Source organism: Sabethes cyaneus, chromosome 3 (assembly GCF_943734655.1).
Source record: "Sabethes cyaneus chromosome 3, idSabCyanKW18_F2, whole genome shotgun sequence".
In the NCBI taxonomy this organism is placed as follows: domain Eukaryota; kingdom Metazoa; phylum Arthropoda; class Insecta; order Diptera; family Culicidae; genus Sabethes; species Sabethes cyaneus.
In genome coordinates, this window is record NC_071355.1 from 207,603,357 (window position 1) to 207,628,263 (window position 24,907).

Below are 24,907 nucleotides of genomic sequence, written 5' to 3' on the forward strand. Positions count from 1 at the left end.
TTTTAACCATATATGGTCATTCAGGTCTGAACTTGCCCGATCTGAACGAGGTGTTATTCATACAAGCCGGGGGTTTCACGGTAGCTGCAGATCAATGGTGGCAAAGTGTACTCAACGTACTTGAGGGCCAAATCAGATCTTTTCAGAAACGTTGAAGTCCGCAATGACCTCTGACCATCATTTTCCAAGGTTCAGAAAAACATTCATGCCCACATGTATTCAGTTATACACCATTAAGGTATCACGACTAAACTAGACTATCCGTCAAGTCAACCATCTCCTAAATCAGTCCACGGGCTACACGGACTACTTTGAAGGATCGTATGTGGCCCGCAGGCCACAGTCTGGCCCGCAGGCCACAGTCTGGCCACCACGGTTGTAGGCAGTAGAGTAACCTAACGTAAAACCCCGCTAATATAAATGACGTCTCGTTCAGATCAGACGAACTCATTTTTAATCTGAATTTCTAAATACTACTCTGAAGCTGAATGGCATTAGGAATGTAACGTTATATTTTAGGTGACAGTAGTACGCAATGAATTGGTTTTAAAACTGAATAGCTATTTTTGAGACTTTTTACAAGTTACATCGATAACAAATATATTCAGCTTTTCACGAGTGATAGTGGCGGCTGATGGGTACAACTTTCTGCAGGGCACCGCACAGTTCGGTTTTGACATTCAATGCAAGCAATTACTGCGGTTGCTATATATAAAAGCTGCTACGGTTGTTTGCCGGTTGAGTGGAAAAATGTAAACATTGTTTAGTTCTCGCAGACCAGCCGAAAAAGAAGTTAGTTATACGGAATACGCCCCCCCCCCCCCCGCAGTGGCCGGCGCTTCCGACGGCAGGTCGCCGGCCACACTCCCGGCCTGTGTCCGTCTCCCCCTGAATCATCTATTACTATTGATAATTTCTGGTACGGTTTTTTTTGTATGCCAGAAGGGCATTGGGTTAAAAGGCCACTGGGACAGTCTTAGAATTCGAGCTCGATTAGTTTTTTAGTTACACAAAAATTTCTGTTTTATTTGTTTGAGAGTCCTTATCTCCCTACCACTGGGGTGAGGGTTCTCAAACCATCATAAAAAAATTCCTGCTTCCAAAACCTCCCACATGCCAAATTTGGTACCATTTGCTTGATTAGTTCTCTAGTTATGAGGATATTTGTATTTCATTTGTATAGGAGCCCCCCACTATTCAAGGGGGGAGGGATCATAATTCCCCTCCTAAAATGAGGAGGGGTCCTAATTCACCATAGACAAAATTCTTTTTGTTTAAAATTCCCCCCTCTTAAAGGGGAGAGGAGTCATAATATCCCCCCTTCTAAAGAGGGGAGGGGTCCAAATTCACCATAGAAAAAATTCTTGTCTCCAAAAACACCCACATGCCAAATTTTGTTCCATTTGCTTGATTAGTTCTCGAGTTATGCAGAAATTTGTGCTTCATTTGTATGGGAGCCCCCCCCCCTGTTAGTGGGGGAAGGGTCTATAACCATCATAAGAACCTTCCCTGGCCCCAAAAACCTATATGCAAATTTTCACGCCGATTGGTTCAGTAGTTTTCGATTCTATAAGGAACATCCCGACGGACAGAAATCCATTTTTATAGGTATAGATTCCCATTAGGTTAGATAAGGCAGTACCCAAGTAACAACGGTAGCTGAATTGCAAGAGCAATCGCTGTTTACGGGTTGATTTAAAGCGATCAAAGCTGCATAAAGTAAGCACTTAAATGGTGTTTAAACAAGCGATGTTCAAACTACTTTAAGTTCTTCAAACCAGCGCTCTCTCAAAAGTTGATAAAAAGGCTTAATAGCGGATTTTTCTGCTAAAGAATCCGCTCCTAAGCAGCCATAGACATCAAACCGTTTTACGGCTGTTTAAGGGTGTTAACGTGGCTTTACAAACTACTACCAAGTTTTCATTCAGCTCACAGCACACATACTGTCAGATAATAGAATTGCGTAATTCAGCCGACTGCAAATTTTTGTCAGTCTTCGACTGCTTCAGGTGTAAAGATATTCCCACTGTCTGTTCTGCAGAAGCAAATACCGTGTACCCCCGTTGGTATGACCTTCTTTAATCTGAACATTTTTAATCGGTACCCCGGTGTTATGAATGCGTTCACATTAAAAACCGATCAAGCGTCATACACAATTAACGTTAAAGTTGACCGGGTATGACCAACGTATTTTGGACCCCCTCAAGAGCTGTACATAATTTGGACACTTACAGCAAAATCAAATGCAAGTGTCCAAATTATGTACAGCTGCTGATGGGGTCCAAAATAGGTTGGTTACCCTAAATTGAAAAAAAAAGCAAAAAAAATTATTGCGTTTCCTCTTGCTCAAGAGCTTTGGCAATAAAGCTCATATGGAACTTACTTCTCTTTAGCACTCAAAATAGATCATTTTAGTCGAAACTGCCGAGCCAATTAGGCTTCGTGCACAAATTACGTAACGGTCAGAGGGGAGGGGGGGAGGTCGAGCTTGCGTTACTTTTTGTTACGTAGAGGGGAGGGGGAGTCATGAGAAGAGTTACGTAACAAATTTATCAAATTAAAAAAAAACTATGGAATTTTTTTTTGCTAAATAAATCTGAGCAGCTGAGCCCAATATGCAACAAAAGGTGATGCCTTGCTATTTCAACTGTGAAACTCTCCGCGATTCTACTTGATCAAACCCATTCTGATCAAAATGTCTGTTCTGAACTCAGATCTGGTTGTGTTAAATCATACAGTTTGACCAGAATTCAGAATTGGGTATTTTAATTTTCCAAAATAAGTTGCTTTTTTTACCTCATTTGATAGCCCGTCGTTTTCCGAATCTAACAGTTCTTTTTTTATTTCAAATGAGTCAATATTTGATGAAAAAATTAATAAAAATCAAAAATAGAATGATTTGCTGTTTGACAGATATCAACCAAGCCGATTGATTGAAATGATGTCAGAAGTTCTCTTCCTCTCTTCTATCTTTCTGATAGAGCTTTTCATTTTGACCGAGCTTTTGACAGCTCCCATATGAAACTTGTATCGTCTGATGACCATAGTTTATCTATCCACTGTGTTGTCGAAGGCGAGCTGAGAAGAAAAATGGTTTACTTATAAGCTATCGTCTAATTCCAAAAAATTTTTTGAAATGAAAAAAATGCTTTTTTTATTACTTTCACTCGTCAAATTTGGAAAAGTCTTCATGTGACTTTACAGTGACATCATATCTTATCATAATATGCGAGAATTAAAATACCGCTAAAATACCCAATTGACTTCTGATCAGAATGGTTTTGATAGGAAGGTAGAATCGGTTCGTTTCTTGAGTTTGTAATAAAAAAATTAAACGAATTGTGTAATGTTTATTTAGTGAGAAGGGGGGGAGGTTCAGTTAGCGTTACGTAATTTAAAGGGGGGGATATGCCAAGCGTTACTTTTTGTTACATAGGGGAGGGAGGGGGTCAAAAAACTAATTTTTGCGTTACGTAATTTGTGTACCACGCCTTACCTCTTCTACATACTGGACGGTTAGAATTCGCGCATGTTGGAAATGTTTTTAAAACGTTTGATTTCGTCGAATCAAAACAACAAGTTCATAGTGCGCGACTTGTGCGTACGTGAAAATGAATAGAGTTACCAAATGTTCAGATTAAGAATTAACTCGCTCAATCTGAACGAAGTGTTTTTCATATTAGCGGGGGTTGAGTGTAGGGCGGATCCTACGGTGAGTGCTTATGGATCAGAAGATGGTGGGTTCAATTCCCGAAAAAAAAACATGCATTCTTAATTAGCGTACTTATACGAAATAAAGTTATACCACTTGTACGAAATTAAAAATATCGCGTTCGACAATGTTCACGGCAAAATAAAAACGACGCGTTTCATTTTTACTTAAATTAAAAACAGATTTTTTTGACTGCATAAAGGTTGATGAGACGTTGAGTAAGCGGCTGAAAAAGAATTGCAAAACTATTTCTTGTTCTAAAAATAGAATCGACAGCATTACGCAAATTGGTTATTTAAAAGCGCGCAAAAGCCTGTAATAAGCTTCATTGCAGCTTCGAAAGCAGCTTTTAACAAGTCCAAAGCTTGCTAAAATCACCAGATTTAGATGTTTAACAGCTAAAAAAGGTTTTTGTTTCTAAAACTAAACCATCAGCCATAGGTTGAATAAAATCCGCTATAACGGCGTTTCATCATCCTGAAATTATTACTTGGGGTGGGTGGTTGCTGCTGATTATTTCCAAGATTATTTTCCCATCCAGCGACTCCGACTTCGAGCAGTTTTGGTTCCTTTTTCGAGTAGTTAGAAACAAGAATCTGGCAGCTCTGGCCAGGATAGAAAAATGTCAACCCAGTGTGAGAAGAAAATCACACGTCAATACATCGCCGATTGTCTGAAAATTTTCTGCTTGCTGTGTAAAATTGGTCGTTCTTTGAGAAACGACCGTGGATTTCATTATTTTCCTGTAAAAAACAGCATTTTGCACAATAGTTTAGTTTTCATAATGATCGACTTAAATTGAGTGCAATAGAAGCATATCATTCTTAAGAAGCAGTTTTGTTCCGAAGGAAAGCTGAAGTTTCGTGTTTTTTCTTCGGTTGCCAGCAGTTCTCCTTTGAATTAGTTTTGTCCATACTGACGATGGGACCGCCCAGGAAATCCAGTTCACTAGATGAACTGGTGCAGTACGTTACGCTGCACATTCCTAATCACATTTTGCTGAACGGAAGTGTACTTCCGTTCTTGCTGCTCGTGTCCATTTGGTTCTATTTGTGGGTGTTCGTGTACAAAGTGGACGAGTACTGGGAAGCTGGACTGCTGACGTTGGCCGGGATTGGTTTTGTTCAAGTTTTCGTTTGCCTCTGCTGCTTCTGGAGCGTTCACGTGCAAACTTTCCTCAACTGTCGTAAGGTATGTTAAATTCTGATAGGAAAGAGTGGTTTTGTACAATAAAATTTGCATTTGTCACCACATAGGCTCACGCTCCGGAAAAGGCTCAGGCAGTTAAGGTAGTCCCAACCGAGAATAATGGATCGTCGGAGCTGGTCAAGCTGCAGCGAACCAAGCTAGATGACGGCGATAAGTCGGATACGATTTACTGGTTTATGTTCCAGAAGACGAAATATGTTTGGGATTCCGATAAGAAACAGTTTCGCAATGTTGAGTTTCCTATTCATAAAACCTACGAGGAATATTTTGAATCTAGGGGTCATCTGGAGGACTCAGATGTACAGTTGGCGGAACGAACCTACGGAAACAATAACATGGAAATGGTTGTCCCGGAGTTTCTGGAACTGTTTGTCGAACGAGCTACGGCACCGTTTTTTGTGTTTCAAATATTCTCCGTTTTACTCTGGTGCCTGGATGAGTACATGTACTATTCGCTGTTCACCCTGGGGATGCTAATTTCCTTCGAATGTATTCTCGTGCAGCAGCAGCTGCGGAATATGTCCGAGATTCGAAAGATGGGAAACAAGCCGTACATGATTAATGTATTTCGTAACCGTAAATGGCGCCCTATTAAGTCCAACTTGCTTGTACCCGGGGACTTGGTGTCGATTACACGTTCCCAAGATGAGAACCTGGTGCCGTGCGATTTGCTGCTTATTCGAGGAACTTGTATCGTTGACGAAAGCATGCTGACGGGTGAGCTTGATATTTTAGGCAATTATTGTAATTTGAGTCATTGTAAATTAACATAAATTCTCTTTCGATTACAGGCGAATCTGTTCCTCAGATGAAGGAGTCATTGGAAAACACAGACGAGCACAAGAAAGAGCTTGATGTTGAAGCGGACGGTAAATTGTACGTTTTGTTCGGTGGTACGAAAGTAGTTCAGCATTCATCACCTAGTAAAGGGGCTATGCGTGCTCCGGACAGTGGCTGCATTGGGTATGTTCTGCGAACCGGGTTTAACACCTCACAGGGCAAGCTGTTACGTACAATTTTGTTTGGAGTGAAGCGTGTAACGGAGAACAATTTGGAAACGTTTGCATTTATCCTGTTCTTGATGGTGTTTGCCGTTGCTGCAGCTGTGTACGTGTGGATTAAGGGATCGGAAGACCCGGAACGAAATCGGTACAAGCTGTTTTTGGAGTGCACTTTGATTCTAACGTCGATTATTCCACCGGATCTACCCATTGAGCTGTCATTAGCCGTCAACACTTCGCTGCTACAATTATCGAAACTTTTCGTCTTTTGTACGGAACCATTTCGGATACCCTTTGCCGGAAAGGTACAAATTTGCTGCTTTGATAAAACTGGCACATTGACTAGTGATAATTTGGTTGTGGAAGGAGTTGCTGGTCTGAAGAAAGATGCAAGCATTACTTCGGTTGTGGATATTCCGGAAGCCACAGCTCACGTTTTGGGTTCTTGTCACTCGCTGGTTCAGCTGGATGACGGTTTGGTAGGGGATCCTTTGGAGAAGGCAACGCTGACAGCTATTGATTGGAATCTCACGAAAGGAGATTCGGTTGTTCCAAAACGAGGTAAATTTAAAGCGCTCAGAATCTATCAGCGTTTCCATTTTTCGTCTTCACTGAAGAGAATGGCCGTGTTGGCTGGACACCTTGTTCCATTCAGTAACGAAACTTGCTACATCGGAACCGTTAAAGGAGCACCGGAAGTTGTCATGAAAATGCTGAAAAACGTACCGGAAAATTACGAAGAAACCTATTTGGAGTATTCTCGTCGTGGAGCAAGAGTCCTTGCTCTCGGATACAAGTCATTTGGGACACTGGATAATGCAACGGTGCGTGAACTGAAGCGAGCTGATGTCGAGAAAGATCTCGAATTTGCTGGATTTATCATTATATCCTGTCCGCTTAAACCGGATTCAAAGTACGCAATTAAAGAGATCATCCAGGCTTCGCACAAAGTGATGATGATAACCGGCGATAATCCACTGACGGCTTGTCATGTTGCTAAGGAACTTCGCTTTACCAAGCGAACCATCGTTGTGTTGACTCGAGGCGAATCAAACTGGCACTGGGAATCGATTAATGGAGAAATTAAAATTCCACTAGATGAAAATCGTAATTTAAAAGACTGGTACAAGGAGTACGACTTTTGTATTACCGGAGAAGGTCTCCAATATTTGGATAATGAACATCATTCGTTTTTGTTGAAACTGATGCCGTACGTGACTGTATTTGCTAGATTTGCCCCCAAGCAGAAGGAATTTGTTATCACTTCTCTGAAACAGCTCGGCTTCTGTACGCTCATGTGTGGCGATGGAACGAACGATGTTGGCGCGCTGAAGCACGCGAATGTCGGAGTCTCACTGCTAAGTCATCAACCGTCGAGAGCGGAAAGGCGTCAGCTGCGAGCGGCAAACCCAAATGTAGAGTCGATCGGGGCCGATAAAAACGAAAAGGAAAAAAAGAAACAGGAAGATCGGAAAGCCCTAACTCCCAGGGAGAGGGCGATCTTGAAGCACCGCGAAAATCTGAATTCAACCCAAGATAGACTACAAAAGGTCCTGAAAGAAATGGACGACGAACAAGTGCAGATCGTTAAGCTAGGGGATGCCAGCATTGCAGCACCCTTCACCAGCCGTTCGTCGTCGATCAATAGCGGTAAGTTAAAAATTTGTCAGAAATCCCTTTTAGTAAAAAACAATCTTCGTTTCAGTTTGCCACATAATAAAGCAGGGCCGTTGCACCCTGGTAACGACACTGCAGATGTTCAAAATATTAGCCCTTAACGCTCTAATCTCCGCATACTGCCAGTCGGTGCTGTACATCGACGGTGTTAAGAATAGTGACACACAACTAACGCTGCACGGACTGCTGACGGCGGCCTGTTTTCTATTTATCACCCGTTCGAAACCATTGAAAGTGTTGTCAAAGCAAGCACCACTGCCGAATATTTTCAATTTGTACTCGGTGACGACCATTTTGGCGCAATTTGCCGTGCATTTTTCGGCACTGATATACTTGGTACACGAGGCTAACGTGCGATCGCCCCCTAGGTAAGGAACTCCAGGATTCCAGGTTCTAAAGTCGCAACGTCACAAACATGTTTTTTTTTTTTTCAATTTTCAGAGAAGGCAAAGTGAAACTTAACCTGGACCTGGGTCCGGACGAAAAGGAAGAGTTCGTTCCGAACATTGTCAACAGTACGGTGTACATAATTAGCGTAACGATGCAGATAGCGACGGTGGCCGTGAACTACAAGGGCCACCCGTTCATGGAAAGCATGCGGGAGAATAGACTGCTATCTTATGCCATTCTTACGTCCAGTACGATCGTTCTCTGCCTAGCGCTGGGCGTTGTGCCGGATTTGCTGGACACGTTCGAAGTGATCGACTTCGAACCGGATGTAAGTATTTTATTTTTTTCATAAATTAAACTGGAAATCGGAAAAATCATCGGATATGATTGGAATCCTATCAGATTCGAATCTAAAAGACTATAAATTCCTGTATGAATCGATGTTCTTCCACATAATAAGCAGGTAATAATATTGCGCTTCGAAGTTTATCTCTTATCAATCGCTAACAGAAGAAGACGAACGAGAAAGGGCTGTCTGCGTGTACGCTCGTTAAAGCATACTTACCTGGCATAGGGGTTACCGTGATCAGTAAGGCGGTTCCCCCAGAGCGAGACTCTTCCATTGCACCTCGGTTGAGTTGACCTCTGCGATTATCCCTCATGTGGATAACTCGTATGTGTAATTTTTGGTAGCCGGGACGTGCGTACGCGCACATCCCGACCTAATCTTGAAATCAAAGTTTGTATTGCAACTAGTGATGTCCGATTTTTTCAGTTAATCGATTAGTTAACAATCGATTACTTTTTAGGCGGCCAATAATCGACATCGATTAATTGGCGCTGCATAATCGATTAATCGAAATAATCGATTGGTTATAACCTTTACGTCCTGTAACGGGGCGGGTTGGGTTTTGGGGCAGGGAGCAGTGACAACCTTCACTTAAGCGCCAGGCAAGGATTAACTTGCCGTGAAGGAGCGTATTTAGCGCTACAATCCCGGTCCGGCTAGAATACCTCAGGGCAGGTCCATCAAACGCTCAACTATAAACTTACGAACGAAATGCCGACTAACCTAACATCGGTTGAATCCGTTCGGCCGACTCAAGAGGGGGACAAGAGCAACCATCGGCTAGTGCAGTGTCCCCTAGGCATCCTACACTAACCTACCGGAGGCTAACTCGCGAACCGATCTGGGGGGCAAGGGGGGGGGCACATTCGGGGACTCACACTTTCCGAGGACACATATCGCAGCAAACACCATTTCGAGGGTTAACAGATCTTCATTTACACATTTGGCTTAATCTAGTGGTTAATTTTCTTCAGTTTTACTTACGGCCTGCTGCTTCTTGTCGACGAAGGGTCTCTGATGTTCCGATGAACAGGTGACTGTGCTAGACCAGCGGTTTCGTGAACCGCTTACAGATAGCCCGTACCAAATACGTGGTGGGTAGCAAATGGTGAATGAAATGTTTTAGTTCGACCGGGTCCGACATCCGGTAGCCGGTACGAACGGTGATGAATCCACGGACAGTAACAATTAGTTATGTGGTGGGTATAGCATACGGTTCGCTCTTCGGCGATCGGTTCCTACGATCGATGGTGTATAGGGCCACGGATGGTAGCAACTACCTGCTCGCTCGGTGTGTTGCTCGGAGAATCGGATCACGCACTCATGGTCGACACGTGTTGAGGCCGACTGACGACGGTCGCGCTCTCAAGATCTAAGGGAAGACCTCCGTTTGAAGGAGGGTGCTGGTGGTCTTTTGCTTCGTTCGACTAGGTAATCTAACCTCGCTTTAGCGCCTATATTTTCTACTCGTGTTTTTTTCCACTTTACTTCTATTTATTGTATCTTTTCCGAATACTAGTTTACTTCGCTTTTCGTCTTCTCATGTGTCACTTTGCGTCTTCTAACTTCTAGCCCTTTCCAATCTTGCGTGTCGTCTCTTAGGTGGCTATCTTTAAAATCGCTCATTCCCCAGACTGATTTGCCTGTCCTGTCAAGCACATGACTTTACGACGGGACCGCCGATTCAGCTTCGGCTAGTTTCGCCAGGTTCCATCCGGTGGGCATTAGCAGGGTTTGTTTACTGTCGCGGTACCCTAACCTTTTTTCGGGGATAACGGCAGGTAACGCGAACAGGCTTTTAGTGACGGTTGTGTGTGGGATTGGACAAAAGGGTTTGTTACCTTAATTATTTTGTAACCTCGTTACAATCCCCGACACCAAAAAATAGTTTTGCGTCCCGTAGTACTGTCCACGAGTGTTTTGGAATGTGCAGTCAGACTTAGGCTAGTTACATAGAAATCGAGGAGACCGCATTTTTGGTTTTTGTATAGAAAAAGACGAAGGGTATTACCCAGTTTTCTAAAAATTCCTTACAAAATTCCGTGTCTGACAGACTGACAAATTTTCGAATTATCTTTTGACGGTGGCACAGTTAGTATCTAGATAAAGTTTAGTTTGGTTTTTAGGCTTCAGCGTGGTATTTAAACCGGCCTACTGCGTGCAAACTGGATGATTAAATGCAAAGCCTTGGGGTTAAACCAGTGTTGCCACATGTACATATTTATCTGGAAAAGTACAGATTTTTCCGATGTTTTTGGTACAGATTCTGTACGGTACAGATTACAGATTTTTGTCATAAAGTACAGATGGGTACAGATTTTTTTAGGTGTCAAAAACTAATTTTTTTCTTTCAGTTTTGTTGCTTGAAATCAATAGAGGAGCACCTCTTGACATGAATGCAAACAAAACAAAATATGTCTGTCTTTACCAATGTACCAATATCATCAAAGAAATCAGTAATTTGCGATTTTTCTATTCTTTAAAGCAAACAAACCAGGTTTCCCTATGTAACAAACCAACTTTGTGGTACAGATTTTGGTACAGATTTTTGAAAGCAAAAGTACAGATGAAAAAGATTTTTTTACCTTCCAGTACAGATGAATATGTGGCAACACTGGGTTAAACATCCTTTCTAAGATTTGACCCATCTTTATCGACAGACTTCACAGCCAGATAATAGAGTACAAGACAGTTACGGGGCTATTGCAACAATCCCACTGACTCTATCTAGGAGCACTGCCTAGCTGAGATTTGAACATACGACTACTGGTTTCTTAGATCAGCATCGTATCTCGAAACCAACGAACTGGCTGATTGCGTGTGGTTAATTTAGAAGGTAAGCGCCTGCCACTGTAATAATTAAATTTGTTAGAAATTGTCAAAGAATAAAATATTAAATAATCCGGCATAATCGATCTGCCAGTTAATCGATTATCTAATAATCGGAACATAAAGCAATCGATTAAAAATTAATCGATTATTTTAGTGGATAATCGATTAGTTCGATTAATCGAGAAGTAATCGGACATCACTAATTGCAACTAAACTAAATTTGTAAGAAGCAAAGTCCTCAAATTGCTGTCATCCCGGCGTCGATAGTTGAACCAAACCAGAAGTATTTATTTAAAATAATTACGGTTTTCACGTAGGGATGGGCGATACTAAGCAAAGTATCGAATACCTTGGTATCGGCGATACTTACCAATATTCGATACCAAGTATCGAAGTATCGGCGATAAAGTATCGATACTATCGATACCACCGGTATCGAACCTTTTTTTTCAAAATGCAAGAAAAAAGATAAAAGTGTTAATGTAAATTTTCCACCTTATCGAACGCGGTAAATTGTAACTGTCGCGGACGAAATCGTCGCCAAATTCGTTGCGAGCTGATCTCAGTCGTGAGTGCAAAATTCATTTATTTAGCCAAGCGTTTTTTGCCTGCGACGATTTCAAGCTGCCAAACAATTGTGCAGTGCCGTTTTTTGCTAACGATACGGGGAATATTTTCTCTAAAACGACAATTGCCGTTATGTCAGATAAATTTGGATTTTGAGAGTTTTCCAATTGCACGACAAACAAATGAGTAGGTAACATCGCATCACGGAACGCCAACGAACTCGTGTGGATGCCGGCGTTAAAGTACTTGTGGAAGGCTGCTGATGGTTGATGCGTGTTTATAGCTTTAGAATTAACTCAATATTTGTCGTAATTTCATTATTATTATTTGTAAACTTAGATATTAGTTCATGTTTCATTTCTTTCCTAACCTTCGTAGTGCATTGGGGTCACTTGACCAATCGACATATAGTACATATACAAAGTTATTATTCAATAACAGAACCAGCCAGACTTGAATATTTGTAACTTTTCCCAACTATGTAAAACTAGCATTGTGGGGGAGTTTCAGCTTTCAGCGACATCTAGAAGAAGCGCAGCAAAAAAAGTTACAATTTTGAGCTTGCTCAAAAGCTCCATTTTCAATCCTAAATTCGTTTTCTCTGCTTCATTTGAAAGGTATGACCTCCAACTTGCACGTAAGGTAATATAGGGGAGTTAGGGAATATTTTGTTGACAAATGACCACTTCTGCGTCGGTTCCGGAATATCCACTGCCTGTTATTGGGGGAATTTTGTATTTTTGAGATAATTCATCTTGCGGCGCATTAAATCAAACTTGATAAAATAAGACTAATGGAAATAAAATAGGGACATTTGGAACCAAATGGCCACTTCACTGTCGGTTCCGGAACAGGCGGTACCAAGTTAGCATAACTCATCTTGCGGCACATCAAATCTCATCGACTTAATAAAATAAGACTGGTTGAAGTAGGTATAAAATCATGGCCAAGGATCAACTGTCAAATTCACGCTGATGGATGCGTTGATGCAACATTCTATTCTGCCCTTAACTAATGATCCGGAATCACTGTTGAAGAGGCCATTAAGATTAAAAACGTTCCCATTTTACTTCCATCAGTCTCATTATCACTCGCATTCTGTTTTCAAACGGATTGTTTTTTCGAACGAAAGTGCCATGGTATTCTTCATTCCATGAGCAAAATAAAATGGGCCAAATAACTCGTTCGAAGTCGAATGAAATAAAGATCCGTTCGAAATACAAGGCGATGTAATTTGGTGTGCGATGAGATGAGTTATGCTAAAATTTAAAAATGTCCCCAAATACCTGCTTCCGCATATTCCGGAACCGATGGTGAAGTAGCTATTTGGTTAAAAATTGTCCCCATTGTACTTCCATTAGTCTAATTTTATCTAGCTGATGTGATTTGATGTACCGTAAGGTAAATTATCTCAAAATCCAAAAATGCAAAAATCCCCCTGTACCAGGTAGTGGATGTTCCGAAACCGACGTTGAAGTAGCCATTAGTCAACAAAATATTCCCTAACTTACTTTGAGTGCAAGTTTGGGGTCGTACCTTTCAAATGAAGTCAAGAAAACGAATTTCGGATTGAAAATGGATGATTGAGAACTCAAAACTGGTAATTTTTTACCCTAGTGCATAATGTGTAACATTTTTGTAATGGGGAGGTTAAAATTAATTAAACGGTTTCAGTTAATTTTTCAGTGAAAATGTGCTGGCGGCATTATCGTACGCTGATAATGAGAATGAGATTCCAGGGGCTCGCTTACTTTGCTTGATTTGCCTGTATCGCTAACGCTACCGAGTTTGACCTGCCGAAAAAAGCTAATGGCCTGTGTACAGTCGGGAGAGGTTGGCAAGATATATAAACTGTTCGCCAGAAGACAACTTTAACCGAAAGTACAATTTCAAACACTACCCAAAAGAACCTCGCGAGGCAGTTTTCCGGATACCAAGAATGTCTATCTGAGGATCACCTTGCCTTGATCTTTTACTTTGATGTGACCTGTGAAAGAGGCGAGTGGCCCATATTTTTTTTTAGATCGTGATTAATGCATGTGCAGTAATGTATAATGTTATGGAATGCATGAAGGTTTTTCACAAGTCTAGCTTAACAGCCATCTTCTCCCTTAAATAGGCAGTTTTCCTTACCGCAACCCCCGTGTGCAACCTTATTTCGTACGGACAAGTGTTACGAGAGGTATGACACCTATTATTGCCAAGATACCGCGTATGGGATAACTTTCAATTGAACAGATTCGCCATGGAACACACTATTGTACCAATGTTTGCTCTTGTTCCATTGTTCATCATCAAGATTTCTCGGTACGATACAACGCCGGACATTGCATCCGGTTACATCCGTCAACTTGCGCCCTGTACGGGATAGACTGGCTGAAAAGAATTCGGTAACAATGAATAACACCAAACAGCAACCAACAGCATCGTGTACCTAACAACTAGCCATTAAGCCCAGCCTAAGCCAACTAGCTTAAGCAACCATTGAGTAAATCTGTGCGCTGTACGCAGGAAAAGCAGTATCGGGATCTGTGTAGCGCGGATGTTAATTTCCCGCACCTTAAACCCGCGGCAACGGTAAACTTCAAGTAAAACCTCGGACATATTTAATAAGTACATTTTTCGTCAATTTGTTAATGCGCATGCGACTTGAAGTTTTCCACGACCATATCTTGTAGCTGGACAGTGAAAATAGAAATGGAAAAGGATAGGAAAAATTAGGCCTAGGTAAAATGAAATAGATTAAAAAACCAGTGAATAAATAATTTATACAATTTAAGGGCTAATTCGTTAAGTGCCGTTCTTAAATAGTTCTAGTTTGCTAGTTTTCTAGTTTAGAGATAATGCGACGAACCTCCATGTGAGGGTTTTCATGTCTTTAGTTGGTGGAGTCCTAATAGTTTGAGTCCTTTCCCTACCAGAGAGGCTAACTCCGGAATCAGCTAGAGACACTCTAATCATTCACAATTATTTTCACGTGGAAGCTGGACAGCCACTGATGAAAATCCCGCGTCATTTTGTCTGCTGTAACAAGATCAAATACTACTGTTTTCAAGTATCGGGTCAGTGCATAGGTATGGTCACCCGAAGTTTTAAGCAGAGCGCATGGTGTTTTAAATCTGCCAACTTGCTTCCCTTCCCGAACGCGGGATACAAAGAACATGTCTCTACGAGGGTCTCATGCTGAGCAACAGTAAATGTTGGTGATGGTCGTTTCATGAACAGTGGCGCTTACGCCACCCGTTTACACGGTTAGTCTAACTCTCTAACGGGCAACACCGTAAAAACGATGCGATCAAGCTAATGACTATTTTATCATGAAAGTACCCACAAAAAAACCTTAAGTTCTGATTTTCATGCAAAAATAATTATCTGGAGGAGCGCCAGGCAAGAAAAAGTCCAATTTCTCTTTTTCTTTTTTCATGCCTAACGCTCTGCCCAGATATTTTTTCAATTCAGATATATTACAAAATTAAAATAACGTATGAAATTTACTCATAGAAACATTTTTTAGGTCAATCATCTTGTTCTAGATGTCCTTTTCCTTCAAAATTAAAAAAGGGAATATTCGCGCATTAATTATTTTCGGAATTTTTCGGAATTTTTGTTTTTGAAAGATGATAACTTTTGAATGCATGATCAGAATGTTATGATATTAGTATTGTCAATTGCAAGGAAAATTGCCCAATCAATAAGTGCGCAATCGCTCATAAAAGTGCTATTTTAGCTTAAATCGTTTCGGTCTCTTCGGCGCACTTATTGCTTGGAAGATAACGAAAAAGTGCGCCGAAGATACCGAAATGATTTAAGCTAAAATAGCACTTTTATGAGTGATATCGCACTTTGGATGGTACAATTTTCCTTGCAATTGACAATATCAAAATATCAAGAAATTTGTTCTGAACACATTTTGCATATTGCCAATTGAAAACAAATTTCGTATGCGGCTGTGGAGCTCCAAAAGCGAAGGCCGTCTACAGACGGTCTTACCCGTTAGAGGGCTAAATTAGCCTTCAGGTATCAGGTATCAGCATATCTTTGGCTCGAGCAGCACGTTCAAATCAGCTTTACGTCAGGTTAAAAAAAACAAACGATACCATTAAGTATCGCTTGAAAAGTATCGATACCACTACTCATTGGTATCCGGAGGTATCGATGCCAAAATACTCGATACTTTAGGGTAAGGTATCGATACTGAGTGTATCGATTACCAGTATCGCCCATGCCTAGTTTTCAGTATTTGTTGGTAATAATTATTGTTTTTTATGCTGCAATACACACGTGGATTTTTCATAAGTGCCGCGATTTATAGTGTAGTTCGAAATTTCTCTACTTGTAAGTTCCATTCCATTTGTAGGATATTTTTTAGACTTTAATCATAGATCATAGATATGGAATTATAAATTCCTTCTCTGGTTCGATTTTAATCCATTTTGTCGTAGAACTACGTCTCTCTGGAAAGTACCTGGTACAGGGGGTAATTCCAAAAAATCAAAATAAGCGAGCGTCACGAAAAAATGAAAGCTTTTGAATGAAATGAATGAAAACTCTGTCAATTATGAATGGATTTTGATGGTTTCAAAACCGATCGATTCATAATAGATGTAGCAATTATGTGATTTTTATTATAATTTTCATTTTCAATCACTAAATGGTGAAAATAACAAAAAGTTTCAAGCTCAAATTTCCTCATACATTTTCTTCGATTACCTTGCTTCTCAGACAGTGTTTAGTGCAGTTTCCTTCTTCAAAAAAAAAAAAAAAAAAAGAAAAAAAAAGCAGCCCTAAGGATTGTACGAAAGTTTAACGTAGGCCTATGTTAGCATTATCGTTGTGTTGATAACATATTTCACTCGATGAAGTATTCTTTTATGCCAGATCATTAGAGCAAGGACTAACGCAAACTGCATTTCTGACATGTGTATGTTTATGAGTATCTATTGACTCCCGTTTGGCTGGCTAAAACAGTGAGGATGTGCGCTGCAGGAGGTGTGCTGGAAGAGATCAACGTACGTTCAGAGATGGACATACCATCTACCAGAGCTGCGGCAACACACACGAGCTGGGTACAGCTTTCATAGTGATGGGCGAGATGCGGAAACGGGTGATTGGGTGGTGGTCAATCAATCCTCGAATGTGCAGGTTGAGGATCAAGGGCCGATTCTTCAATATAAGCATCATCAACGTGCACAGCTCAGAAGTACCGATGACGACAAGGATGAATTCTACGCGCAGTTGGAGAGTGAATACGACTGCTGCCCAGAACATGATATCAAGATCGTCATCGGGGGTTTCAATGCTCAGGTCGGCCAGGAGGAGGAATACAAACCGGTGATTGGAAGGTTCAGCCTTGGAATGGGCCTAAGACTTATCGACTTTGCTGCCTCCAAGAATATGGCCGTACGTAGTACCTTTTTCCAGCACAGAATCCATCACAAGTACACCTGGGGTTCACCAAATCAGACAGAATCACAGATCGACCACGTTTTTTGATCGCCTGTCGGCACTTCTCAGACATTATCGACGTCAGATCCTATCGAAGCGCTAACGTTGACTCGGACCACTACCTAGTGATGGTTAAGATGCGCCCAAGACTCTCCGTTGTGAAAAACATTCGGTACCGACGCCAGCCTCGGCTAGATCTCGCGCGGCTGAAGCAGCCAGACGTCGCCGCGAGCTACGCGCATTCACTCGAAGCTACGCTGCCGAAAGAGGACGAGTTGGACGAAGCCCCTCTCGAGGATTGTTGGAAAACTATCAAAACAGCCATCAGCAGTGTAGCGGAGAGCTCCATCGGTCATGTGGCCCGGATTTGGGTTAAAGATAAATACGTCTAAAACAAAGTACATGCTGGCCAGCGGAACCGAGGCCGAACGACGTCGCTTGGGCTGCAGTTTGATGATAGACGGCGATGAGTTTGAGGTAGTCGACTAATTTGTGTATCTTGGCTCACTGGTAACGGCGGACAATGATACCAGCCGTGAGATTCGGAGGCATTTTATCAGCGGAAGTCGTGTTTACTATGGGCTCCACAAGCAATTGCGGTCGAGCAGTGCCCGTACAAAGTGCACCCTGTACAAGACGCTTGTTAGACCGGTTGTTCTCTACGGGCATGAAACATGGACAATGCTCGAGGAGGACCTGCGAGTGCTCGGAGTTTTCGAACAACGAGTGCTAAGAACGATCTTCGGCGGCGTACAGAAGAACGGAGTATGGAGGCGGAGAATGAACCATGAACTCGCACAGCTCTATGGCGAACCCAGTATCCAGAAGGTGGCTAAAGCTGGACGGATACGATGGGCAGGGCATGTTGCAAGAATGCCGGACAACTACCCTGCAAAGATGGTGTTCGCCTTAAATCCGGTAGGAACAAGACGACTAGGAGCGCAGCGAGCAAGATGGTTAGACCAGGTGGAGCGAGATCTGGCGGAGAGTACTCGGTGTCCGAGGAATTGGAGAGCGGTAACCCTCAACCGAGTTACATGGAGAAACTTTGTTCAACAGGCTTTGTCTTAGGACGGCAAGCCACCTAAGTAAGTAAGTATGTGCGCTACGGAAACCGTTCGTGAAGCTCAGACTTTCTTTCGTTTTTTGGGTCTGAGTGAATTAGCGAAAATGCGGTTCCATGTTTTCATGACATTCGAGCTCCTAGTAAATGTTTCAGGCTAAATGTGAATATCATCCATTAATCGGCCTTGGTGGCTTTCAACATCAAGTAATAATTGAAGATAAAATTCAATTTTCTTTCAGCTGAAAATATCACTTCGATGTATCAGCAACAGTAAAAACTGGTTTAGGGAATTTTACAGTGTTGTAGCTTAGTAGTTAAAGGAAACGCCATGAAAGTGGCATGTGTTGGACGTTCTAGGTACGATTAACTAAATATTCTAACGACAAACGTAATTTATAATTATAAATGCAAAGTGTAGATTAAGAACAATTTCACTTTACCTTCATATAATTCGTTGGTGGCCCTTAAAAGGGCCATTGGTTACAATTAACATCTAAGCCAAAGCAGGTTCATTGCAAATATGACGTGCCAGTCGAATGTCCTTCCTTTTTGGCATGAATGGCAGCAGGCACGCAAGTTATCGGCATCGATTCACTGTATCCTGCACCGAGAAGGTTTTACTGCAGTCTGTCCCCACTTGCCATCCGTGCTGCCCGCTTGCCTACCGTGTTAAGGCTGGCCATCTGTAGCCATTTATCACTTACCGTGTCTCCGGCGATGTTGATTACTCAGATTGTAAAATTAACCTGACACTATTTCACAGCTGAACCCATGTTATATAGCAGAAAATATGGCACGTTTTGGAAAAGGGATGTGGCTTATAAAGTAGTCTCATGTACCAAATCATTTGGATCTGAATCGCTTGCTGTACCTAAGTGTCGTCGGTACCTGTGGAGCAATGCGATCACAAGGGAAATGCATAAGAGAAACTTGACTTTGGAACTTTACATACATTTTCACTATTAAGAGTAGAAAAGATTATGATAATTTGTTGATTTGTTGAAAAAGTCTACTAATTTCTTGATTCTGATGACTAATAAAAACTGCTAGCTAATGTTCTGAAGCGAGATTTCAGTACTTTGCGGCTGACGCCAAAGTCAAAACACGAAACGCTTACGGTTGTAAGCCAGTTATAGTGCTAAAGATGCTGTAGTTGGTTCTCCTGAGTGGTACATGTAAAAGCGAGGTCGAGCTAAGATGTCGATACTCTCTAATATCCAAGGGCAGTCGATCCGGGACGTCAAAGCATCTGATATAAAGACAGCTTTGATTACGTCCCGACGTGTTTGCAGAGAGTCCAGGTTGATTAGTCTGCAACACTGTTCGTAGCTTGATTGTTACTATTAAATTGCTGGACATTTTATCTATCCAACCACATCTAAACAGTTATGTTGCATTCAGAAGTATAGTAGTTATAAGCGTTTGCAAGCTTTCATTCAATCGTTACACTTCTATTTTCGTGTTCACAAAGTGCTACCTAGTTTAGTGAACAAAGACATAGTCCTACGCCAAAAGTAACAGAAGCTCTCGTCCCAACAGGTTGAAGATTCTTTATACGACACGTTTAAATCTATTCGCTATGTACGCGAAACGGTGCTGCCACCTTCCCAAGTTTGTTCTATTTGTGAAGTCGGTGCACAGGTTTGTTAAAGAGTGAAAAGGATAGACTAAACTTTGCACCAAATCTTCACAAACTTTCCATATGGCAGTTCCATGAGAGTATAAGAGATCGATTTGTGCGAATACCAATTTCAAATCTGTGCTTGGGAAGTAGGCCAGAGTGCAAAATCACCCCGTTGCCCGTTCATTCAACCGATTTTATCGCTTGAACATTTAGCCTGGTCCGATTTGATGTCCTGAAAGTAAACAATTTTGTTTAAGTGTAAAACCACCCCTTCTCTTCAATCGATTTTATCTTTAAACATTGAATTCAGTCTAATTTGATGGCCTTAAAGTGAAACGTCATAGAAAAATGAGCGGTCATTTTTGCCTTTTGCCAGATTGCGTCTATATACTGCAAGAATTTGTTAGAAACGGTTGTCTTACACGAAAACAGGGCAAAAGGGATGTTTGTGCATATGATGTGATGCAGTAATCCTCAAAGCAAAGAAAATCAGCGATTGTCTTATCCGAGAATAGTTTTTAATTATAGTTTCAATAGTATTTCTGTGAAGTATGCAAATTGTAGAGAGTCGAAAAAACTAGTAAGATGCAGAGGATATTTTGATATTTTAACTGGCTGTCTACATGTTAGTTGTAAGACAATTAGACTTCAAATCAATCTATCACAATGAATTATGCTTTCAACTATTTCGTGGAAATTGACGAATGCATATCAGCGTTGTAATCTGGATCTGGAAATTGAATAAAAAGAAAAGAAAACTTATCCAATTTAATTCTACTATGTATATTTTATTCTTGATAGATACGTATTTCGCCTACGACTTGCAGGCTTCCTCAGTGTCTGTTTTCGAACTAAATTAGCCAAAGCAATTTTACAGTTTTTATAGAAGCTTAAGGTTTTGTATGTACACAAAATTAGTGTAGGTAAACGGATGCAATGTGTCTGTTGATGCTTAAGACTACCTGTGTACCTCTTAGAAGACTAGTTATTGAAACGACATGAGGACAACGCATGGAGAAAAAAGGTGGGGGGTTATTTAAAGCTGACACGTTTGTGTATGGAGGAGAACTACTTCACATTCAGAAACAACTATTACAAGCAGTTGAAAGGTGCACCGATGGGCAATCCATTATCGCCGTTCCTGTGTGAGCTGTTCATGGCTAACATTAAAAGTAAGCTGTAACAAAACAAGGTGCTCTCAAAAAGATGGTAGCATTACGTCGACGACGTTTTCAGCATAGTCAAAAGGGAAAAAAGAGAATTTTAAAAGCAGTTTTTTGCTTGAAGCAAAAATTCTGTTCATGAAAAAATCTTCGCTGTGTTCAGATTGGCAAAAAGAATGCAGTGAATACATTTCTATAAACAGAACTCCGTTTTTGGGTCCAGAAACTGCTACCGAAATTGGGCTCTCCGACGAAAAGTTAACGCCTGCTAATTTTCCATTAAATAAGCCCGATACAATAGCGGTAAAACATCTGACGAAAGATGTGACATGTAAAGCCCGACAGTTCGTATTTGATAAGTCGGAAGACTAATCAAAATAATTTCCTGTATTTTGTACTCAACAAGAAATAAAGTTTGATCATCTATAGCATATCATATAAGGTGCATTATCATGCTTGATCGTTTTACCCAATTTCAGCCAAACCCTTAGACGAGTTTACGTGTTACTGGATCGACCCACACTGGATGTATTACAGTAATGTTCGTATTTTGTCAGCCCCATGTTGAATTTTGGGCTGACAAAATCGGGAAATTGATTTTTCGAAACTTTTTTCAAAATTTAAGACATAAAGGGTGTCTCAGATCAGATTGCACTTTGCACCACGGAATTACCTTATTGACCGAACCTTTTCAAACTTTCAGATAATAAAATATAACCTTTTGGCATATTTATTTCATTCAACTTCAATACCATAACCGCATGCTCGCACCTTACGCTTAACTCCACTCATAAGGTTCTGTACAACATCTGGCTGCAGCTTTTTCATTACGGAAACCCACTTTTTCTTCATGCCTTCCTCAGATTTTACCTTCTTGGGATGCTTCCGTAGTGTCTGCTTCATAATAGGCCAGTATGAAAAGCCTGCTTCATAATAGGCCAAATGAAAAGCCATAGTTCCGGTGCGTTGGCGTTGAGGGGTTCATATCCTAGGGTACGAAAGTAACCCCGTTGGCTTCGTACCACTCCAGGACATCCTTTGAATAGTGGCACGAAGCTAGATCCGGCCAGAAGATCGTAGGGTCCTCGTGTTGCTTCAACAGAGGAAGCAGACGCTTCTGTAGTCACTCCTTGATGTAGATCTGACCGTTTACAGTTCCGGTAGTCACGAACGGCGCACTCCGTTTGTCACATGAGTAGATCGCTTGCCAAATCATGTATTTCTTTGCAAACTTTGAAAGTTTCTGCTTCCTTATTTCCTCCGGAACATCAAACTTGTGATTGGCGGTGAAGAACAATAATCCCGGAAGATGCCGGAAGTCCGCCTTGACGTCCATGACGAGACAATGAGGTTTCGTCAGCAAACCCTAATTTGGACTCCGCATTACTCGCAAAAAGGCATCATTTTATTCAAAAACTCTCCCCAGGGAATCAGAATAGTTTCATGCAGACTGAAAGGTTTCATAAATCTTGTTTAAAGGCACAAAAGTTAAACAAAATTTATAGGCTGACAAAATCGGGATAAAAAGCTGCTAAAATCGGGGGTAGACAAAATCGGGAGCGGACAAAATCGGAACATTATTTAGGTGGCTTGCCGTCCTAAGACAAAACCTGTTGAACAAAGTTTCTCCATGTCACTCGGTTGAGGGCTACCGCTTTCCAATTCCTCGGACACCGAATACTCTCCGCCAGATCTCGCTCCACCTAGTCTAACCATCTTGCTCGCTGCGCCCCTGGTCGTCTTGTTCCTACCGGATTTGAGGCGAACACCATCTTTGCAGGATAGTTGTCCGGCATTCTTGCAACATGCCCTGCCCATGGTATCCGTCCAGCTTTAGCCACCTTCTGGATACTGGGTTCGCCATAGAGCTGTGCGTGTTCATGGTTCATCTTCCGCCTCCATACTCCGTTCTCCTGTAGTACGCCACCGAAGATCGTTCTTAGCACTCGTCGTTCGAAACCTCCGAGCACTCGCAGGTCCTCCTCGAGCATTGTCCATGTTTCATGCCCGTAGAGAACAACCGGTCTAATAAGCGTCTTGTACAGGGCGATCCTGTTTTCTTTTTTAATGGTGTTTAACCAAAAGGTATGGATCGCGATGGGCTGGTTCATTATAAATATTTAAGGAAGAGACAATACATATATAGGCTGTGAACCATTTCGCGAAATTTTTAACATTTTGGTTAAAATTTGACAGTTCGATGGTTTTCCGAAAATAACCCTGCTCGGGAGCATGGTTAGTTTTAACCAAGTTCTGAGAGCCAATGAGATATGCACAGGTGAGGAAGAGAGCTTCGACAAGTTTCACTGATTTTTCGTTAGTTTTTTTTTACATTAGTATGGATGCTTATCGCATTATAAATTTATTCAAACAACCCGGGTTAAAATGAGATGAATTTTATCTATCAAATAAAAGCAAATGAACATCAAAAATTCCTCCGATTTTAACTCGGACAGAATAAACAATATTTTCATCCTCACCTTATATGCTCTCATTGAGCAAAAAAACTATCAATCCGTCAAATATGAAATGGTTCACATTCTGAACTGATTTTAACCACTCAAGGAGAAATAACCATCGAACTGTCAAATTTTAACCAAAAAGTTAAAAATTTCGCGAAATGGTTCACAGCCATAGAATTAAAGAGGTATCCGGTTTATTAATTTGAACAGAATAACAAGCCTAGAAGAGAAAAATAACTGAATTGGAATTAGTTTCGAATGCAATTTGAATCGATTTCTGGTGTTTTACAAAAACCTTCTTTCTCTTCCAGTTCCGCAAGATCCTGGTGGGCGTCCTGGTGGCGGACATGATCCTCGCCTATTTCGTCGATCGCGTTTGCTCCTTCCTGTTCGGAGAGATACGCAAGAAGACGGACATCATTACCTAGAACAGAAGTATCCATACTATTCGCAAGCAGTAGTAACACATTCGATTTGCATCGCAGATTTACTAGCAGAAAACAAGGGATTGAAAGCGTGGAAAAACATTGTCGTTTTTCTGCGGTTTTTAATTATAGAAAAGAAAACAATCATGTTCTCATAGCAGAGTATATAGCGGACCGCAATCGTGTGATAGCGAGCATTTTTAATTCGGCTCCGATGCAAGCAAAAATAAAAGGCGACTGAAGAGGAGGCAGCTGCTCGCGTTTCGAGCTGCTTTTAAATCCTGTTGTAGGGTATGTAAGTGTTTTTGAAACTATAAAATAATAGCATAGAAAAATATGAAAGAGAAGAGTGCAGCAATGAGCGCAAACTAACTGGTTGTACAACCCGGAAGAATACAAAATCGAGTTTGTTTTATGGTGTCTAAGGTATAGAAGCGCAATGGAAGTGAAAATAGATGAAATAATTCAATAAAATAATAATTAAGCAGGGAACGAGCCAGTGGAAATGAAGCTAGCCGCCAGCTCGTTTGAAACCGTTTACTTGATATAATATACACACACACATACACACAATTTGTGGAACTGTCTTGCGAGTTTTTAGTTGAAATAATGTTGTATGATTCGTCGTATGAAAACAAACGTTTAAATGTGAAATATTATGTTTTATTTCCAGTATTTGATGACATCCTGTGATCCTGTCAGTATACAATAAAAAAACTACATTCGATCAACTAAATGTCTTGCTTATCGGAATCGGTTTTAAGATTCAATATCACATGTGTGACGACACCCAATAGCGATTGCCGACTTCGAAGTGGGAGGAATAAGACTGTTTTGCCCACCACCGCAGTAGTTGAAAGTCAAAGGGATCAGAGTACCGGTTGTGCTCAATCCAAAAAGTTTTCATTCTGTCATAAAAGCAAATGAAATAGGATATTGTTTATTTAGCTGAGATAAGATTCTGCTGATTTATACGAAAAACTGA

The 24,907-nt window shown here is 41.2% G+C and overlaps 1 protein-coding gene and 1 non-coding gene across 2 annotated transcripts; both read left to right on the forward strand.

Moving 5' to 3' along the window:
• The first annotated feature begins 4,360 nt into the window (after nt 1–4,360).
• Nucleotides 4,361–24,592, forward strand: LOC128742143 (endoplasmic reticulum transmembrane helix translocase). The gene is made up of 6 exons (XM_053838377.1): nt 4,361–4,903; nt 4,969–5,638; nt 5,713–7,572; nt 7,628–7,967; nt 8,041–8,317; nt 23,809–24,592. Exons 1-6 carry the CDS (start codon nt 4,634–4,636, stop codon nt 23,923–23,925), a joined length of 3,534 nt encoding a protein of 1,177 aa, XP_053694352.1. The 5' UTR covers nt 4,361–4,633; the 3' UTR covers nt 23,926–24,592.
• Nucleotides 8,547–8,710, forward strand: LOC128744826 (U1 spliceosomal RNA). The gene has a single exon (XR_008412449.1). It is a non-coding gene; the product is annotated as a U1 spliceosomal RNA (small nuclear RNA).
• Nucleotides 24,593–24,907: the final 315 nt, after the last annotated feature.

Excerpts from the sequence above, each read along its gene's own strand:
- LOC128742143 (XM_053838377.1), top strand. The coding sequence starts at position 4,634 with ATGGGACCGCCCAGGAAATCCAGTTCACTAGATGAACTGGTGCAGTAC. Across the intron at positions 4,904-4,968 it reads CTTTCCTCAACTGTCGTAAG|GCTCACGCTCCGGAAAAGGC; the intron begins GTATGTTAAATT and ends GTCACCACATAG. Across the intron at positions 7,573-7,627 it reads TTCGTCGTCGATCAATAGCG|TTTGCCACATAATAAAGCAG; the intron begins GTAAGTTAAAAA and ends TCTTCGTTTCAG.